This window comes from Cynoglossus semilaevis, chromosome 8 (genome assembly GCF_000523025.1).
Source record: "Cynoglossus semilaevis isolate Cse_v1.0 chromosome 8, Cse_v1.0, whole genome shotgun sequence".
Taxonomy (NCBI): Eukaryota; Metazoa; Chordata; class Actinopteri; order Pleuronectiformes; family Cynoglossidae; genus Cynoglossus; species Cynoglossus semilaevis.
The window spans coordinates 18,578,937-18,584,452 of NC_024314.1; the positions used below are offsets into that span (position 1 = coordinate 18,578,937).

A 5,516-nucleotide genomic window follows, 5' to 3' on the forward strand; every position below is an offset into this window, starting at 1 on the left:
TAACATAGAAATATGTAACTTAGCTGTGATGTCCTATGACAGGTATGTAGCCATTTGTTGTCCTCTGCAGTATAACAGACGTATGACCACTCTCAGAGCCTTGGTTTTCATCACTGTTGTATGGTTGTACTGTTTTGTCAGGGTTTTAATCACAGTGGCTTTAAACTTGCGTCTGACGCTCTGTGGAAACTTTATTGACAAAGTGCGTTGTGCTAATTACCCCATTGTTAAACTGGCCTGTTCTGACACCACAGTCAACAACATCTATGGTCTGTTTGGTACCGTCCTCTCAGTGGTCCTGCCTCTGTTCCCCATGCTGTTCTCCTATGTGATGATTTTAAAAGTCTGTTTTTCTGGTAGTAAACAGACCAGACAGAAGGCTCTCAGCACCTGCTCTCCTCAGCTGGTCTCACTCATCAACTTTTCCTTTGGTTGTTTATTTGGAGTTCTTCAGAGCAGGTTTGACATGAGAGCTTTTCCAAAGATTCCAAGGATCTTCTTGTCTCAGTATTTCCTCATCCTCCCACCATTCCTGAATCCTTTATTGTTTGGATTACAGATGAGCAAAATAAGAAAACATCTTTTCACTCATAAAGTGACCTGTCACAAAGATCAGCGATGATATCTTGGTGATTAGAAACTAAGAGTTTAGGGCTCTCAGTATGTTTAGTTGTTACTGTCTCATAAATAGTTATTACACTGTGCAGTGCAGACTTCAAATCAGTTATGTTTGTGTTGTGATTCTCAGTTATATTTAATGTCTGTCCATCTGTTTTTTTAGCCTTTTGCTGACACACAGTGATGCAGAGTTCTTGGGCTCTTAAGGTGTCGCTGAAAGTAGAGCCATGATTGTGTTTGAGTTCTTCCCCATTAGCCTCTGAATTTTTTTTTCTCCTTCTGTAGAGCCATTTTTTACCTCCTTTAACCAACCATTGTTGTGATCTCCTGGCTGGTGAAGGGACATGTGTTGCTTGGAGGAACCAGGTACTGTGGGGTGGCTCCAGTTCTGGCTGCTTCTCTGTATGACCAGGGTTCGAAGCCAGTGCCACACAAGTTGTGGAGCTTGTTCCTGTTCCTTAGTGTTGCTACACTATGGCCCTCCTAAGGAAGTTCATCTTGGCCTGGTGGATCTTCAGGTTTCTGGAGGTTCTCAGACTGTGCTGCAGATGGAGGCTGTGCTCGTGATCTATTGTCTATTTGCTTGGGTAGAAGTCAGAAAGTCCATTTGTTGGAATGCTTATTCTCCACCATCTGGTGCAACCCCTCGGTATCTTTCTTTGGGATTCTGCTAAGTCTGATAAGGTGCAACATCACAGGGTCTGTAGGTTGGTCTGGCTATCCCTTCCTACGAGAGCTCCCATCTTTTCATGTTGTCTGCTGTCTCCTCAGCTGTCACCACTCTGATTGTGGACATTCATCAGATGGCATAGTACTTGGACAGAAACTGTGAGAAATTCAGTTGGTGAGACATCCAAAATGTATCCAGTAGAATTGACCATTAATGCAACTCTCACCACAGACTAGTGTTGCTACAAAATGGACTGCCTTTGTTTTCACCTTTTATGCCAGAAATAAAATAGAACATTCCAAGCTGATGATTTTATCTCAATTATTTAACACAACGCAAAGAGAGTACGCTGCTGCTGCAAACACACACAAATATTTTGTTTGTTTTTTTAAAAGATTATTTAAGCACTATGAATTTTGTAATGTTGTACTTGAATATCAGTGGAATTATTTATTACTTATTGTGTTAAGGAATGCCAGCTAGGACTTATGTGAGAGCCACTGTGTGAATTTTTGGTGGTCCCAGTGTAGCAGTTATCACTTCTGCCCTGCAAGCAGAGCAGAAAGTCCTGTGTTTGATTCCCAGAGGAACTACATATCCATAATGGCGCCACCCTGTACATTGCAACCATGTACCTAATGTGCCTTCTGTGTCTGCTGCAAAGACTCACACTGTAGATTTCCCCATTGTAGGACAAAAATGACTCAATTGTTATCATTAATTATGTCACTCACCTATACTAACACAGTGGTACCATTGTAATCTAGGCCTTAAAAACATCAGAAGAAAAGGTTCAGTTTTCGTTCATCGACTTCACTTACAAAACAGCACACCAGTAAATGTGAGTTATGTTGTTTACTGACCATCTCTGAACACATTGTCTCTCATTAGTTCTCTGTCACTGACTGTCAGGTCATGACACATTCACCAGAACTCACTTTAAATCAAAGCAGTTACAAAATAAATTATCTAATTTCAATACATCTGCTGTTTGTTTTCATTCATCTTAATCATCACTAACACAGTAAAAGCCATGTTATAGAGATGACCTTTAGATTGTTTCATTCATTTTATCTCCTTTATAAATATATATGTATATATACACACACACATACTCTGAATGATACAAATGTTGTGTTTTTACTGTTTGATGCATCTTTATTCACTGATCATAAGACTGGAACATTTCACTCACGTTTTCTTACATCAGATGTATGTGACAGCTCACTTTATTTTAGTAGTGAAGAGATGTTTACAGGACTTTCTTACTTTGCTCATCTGTAATCCAAACAATAAAGGATTCAGAATTGGCTGGATGATGAGGATATAAAGAGACAAGAAGATTTTCAGAGTTTTGGGAACAGCTCTCATCTCAAACCTGTTCTGAACAATTTCGAAAAAACAACCAAAGGAGAAGTTGACGAGTGAGACCAGCTGAGGAGAGCAGGTGCTGAGAGCCTTCTGTCTGGTCTGTTTACTACCAGAGAAACAGACTTTAAAAATCCTTAGGTAGGAGAACAGCATGGGGAACACAGGAACCAGGATGGCCAACACTGCTCCAATAAGTCCATAAATGTTGTTCAGTGTTGTGTCCGAGCAGGACAACCTCACAATGAGGTAGTTGTTACAATAGGTATTATCAATAACATTCCCACAGAGCATCAGACGCAGGTTCAGAGACAGTGTGATTAGGAACTTAATGAAACAATGCAACCATACAACAGTGATGAAAACCAAGGCTCTGAGAGTGGTCATACGTCTGTTATACTGCAGAGGACAACAAATGGCTACATACCTGTCATAGGACATCACAGCTAAGTTACATATTTCTATGTTAACATAAGTGTAGATGCAGAAAACCTGCAGGAAACAGAGGGAACGAGGAACAGTGTGAACATCAGAGAGAATTTGGATCAGTAGAAATGGAAACAAAGCTGTGGATCCATACTCATTCACAAACAGGCTGCACAGGAACAGGTACATAGGTTCATGTAGACTCCTGTTCATACAGATGACAACAATCACACGTGTTAGAAACAACTATTGACACATAGATCATTGCAAGCATAGTAAAATACAAGTATACAAGTCAAATGTCCAACTGGTAAATAGCCTCCAAGAACGAAAAACAATTTAGTTGAATTTAAATGAATCATTCTTACGTTACAAAAACATTTCTTGCCTTAAAATGAAACAAGTTTTTCTTTCTTTTCAAGAGCTTCATCAGAACTCATGGCTAATTCCATCTGCTCTGTAAATTTTGACACCTAAGTTTGGTTTTATACCTCTTAAGATCAAAGTCTGAGGTCACTTCACAGACACACCTCTGTCGTGTCACCGAAAAGCCACTAGAGGCACTAGAGGCACAACAACAACAAGTTGTATTTTTCAATACAAAATCATTTTGGTTGTGAAATGAATCCAAAAGTGGACATCATGTTGAAGTTAAAGAACAAAAACATGAAATTTTATGTGTTTACTACAGTACAATCACATCTATGATCATCATCTTTTATAGACAGTTCTGGCTCTGGATCCCACCAAATAGTCTGTGGTCCACTTCCATCCCAGGAGCCAGTGGTAATATTGTTGATGATTATAAGTACTACACTGACAATAAATCCGACTGGGCTTAGAAAAGTGAAACCCTTAAAAGTTTTTAGACTGGGGATTAACATAGTCTAAACTATGGAGACTTTAAACAGTTCACAGGTGGTCTACTCAAAGGCCTGCTACACAGGAACCAGGTTTAACTCTGGACTGTTCTCTAGTCAATCACAGTAAGACGTAACATTGATAAACAGAGTGAAGTTCACACATTGTCTGTGATATTTGGCACAAATCTACTTCCATAGTCACAGTCCAAGTTTCCAGGAGTGTGTGATGTAACTGTTGAGTTCTGAGTGGATACAGAGGAGTGGCTTTGGAGGATGAAGAGGACATGACCTCAGCTTCTTCTCTCTAGGGGTATAAAACCAGACTAAAACACCAGAACCTGCAGAACAGGGTGGGTTCTCGTCACCTGGTTATTTGGTGTAGGTTCAGTGATGTCATTTATACTGTGAACAGTGATTATGTTCAATTCAACTGGATCTTTTTTTGTCCTGGGAGGCTATTTACCATTTGGTCATTTGAATTACTTGTATTTTACAATACTTGCAATGATCTACACGTCAATAGTTGTTTCTAACACGTGTGTGATTGTTGTCATCTGTATGAACAGGAGTCTACATGAACCTATGTACCTGTTCCTGTGCAGCCTGTTTGTTAATGAACTGTATGGATCCACAGCTTTGTTTCCATTTCTACTGATCCAAGTTCTCTCTGATGTTCACACTGTTCCTCGCTCCCTCTGTTTCCTGCAGGTTTTCTGTATCCACACTTATGGTAACATAGAAATATGTAACTTAGCTGTGATGTCCTATGACAGGTATGTAGCCATTTGTTGTCCTCTGCAGTATAACAGACGTATGACCACTCTCAGAGCCTTGGTTTTCATCACTGTTGTATGGTTGGACTCCTTCATTAAGTTCCTAATCCCAATGTCTCTGAACCTGCGTCTGACGCTCTGTGGGAATGTCATTAATAGCGTGTGTTGTAGTAATTATGCCATTGTTAAACTAGCCTGTTCTGACACCACAGTCAACAACATCTATGGTCTGTTTGGTACCGTCCTCTCAGTGGTCCTGCCTCTGTTCCCCATGCTGTTCTCCTACCTGAGGATTTTTAAAGTCTCTGGCAGTAAACAGACCAGACAGCTCTCAGCACCTGCTCTCCTCAGCTGGTCTCACTTGTCAACTTCTCCTTTGGTTGTTTATTTGTAGTCTTTCAGAGCAGGTTTGAGATGAAAGCTTTTCCAGACATTATGAAAATTTTCTTATCTTTGTATTTCCTCATCATCCAGCCAATTCTGAATCCTTTATTGTTTGGATTACAGATGAGCAAAATAAGAAAGTCCTGTAAACATCTCTTCACTCATAAAAATAAAGTGACCTGTCACATACATCTGAAAAAGTGAGTCGGTCTTTGTAATGTGTCAACTACAAATGTTCCAGTCTCATGTTCACTGCATGAAGATGTATCACACATTAAAATACAGTATGTGTATTTATCTGAGTAAATGTATGTTCTTATTCATAAGAGCCATCAAACTATTACAATTTCAATCTGAATAACCAGCTCATGATTAATTATGATTATCACTGGAACAGACAGACCGATATCAGCA

At 39.7% G+C, this 5,516-nt stretch overlaps 2 protein-coding genes and 1 pseudogene across 2 annotated transcripts in view; 1 reads left to right on the plus strand and 2 right to left on the minus strand.

Annotated features, from left to right (window-relative positions):
* Positions 1 to 5,516, minus strand: part of LOC103382622 (olfactory receptor 2A12-like) — a 46,239-nt gene that overhangs the window by 11,949 nt on the left and 28,774 nt on the right. The gene's annotated exons all lie outside the window — the stretch shown is intronic.
* Positions 2,430 to 3,377, minus strand: LOC103382618 (olfactory receptor 52D1-like). The gene is given in 2 exon segments (XM_025058130.1): positions 2,430 to 3,314; positions 3,316 to 3,377. Coding segments are annotated over 2 exon segments (843 nt in total). The 5' UTR covers positions 3,357 to 3,377; the 3' UTR covers positions 2,430 to 2,512.
* Positions 3,467 to 5,475, plus strand: LOC112487413 (olfactory receptor 13C4-like; annotated as a pseudogene).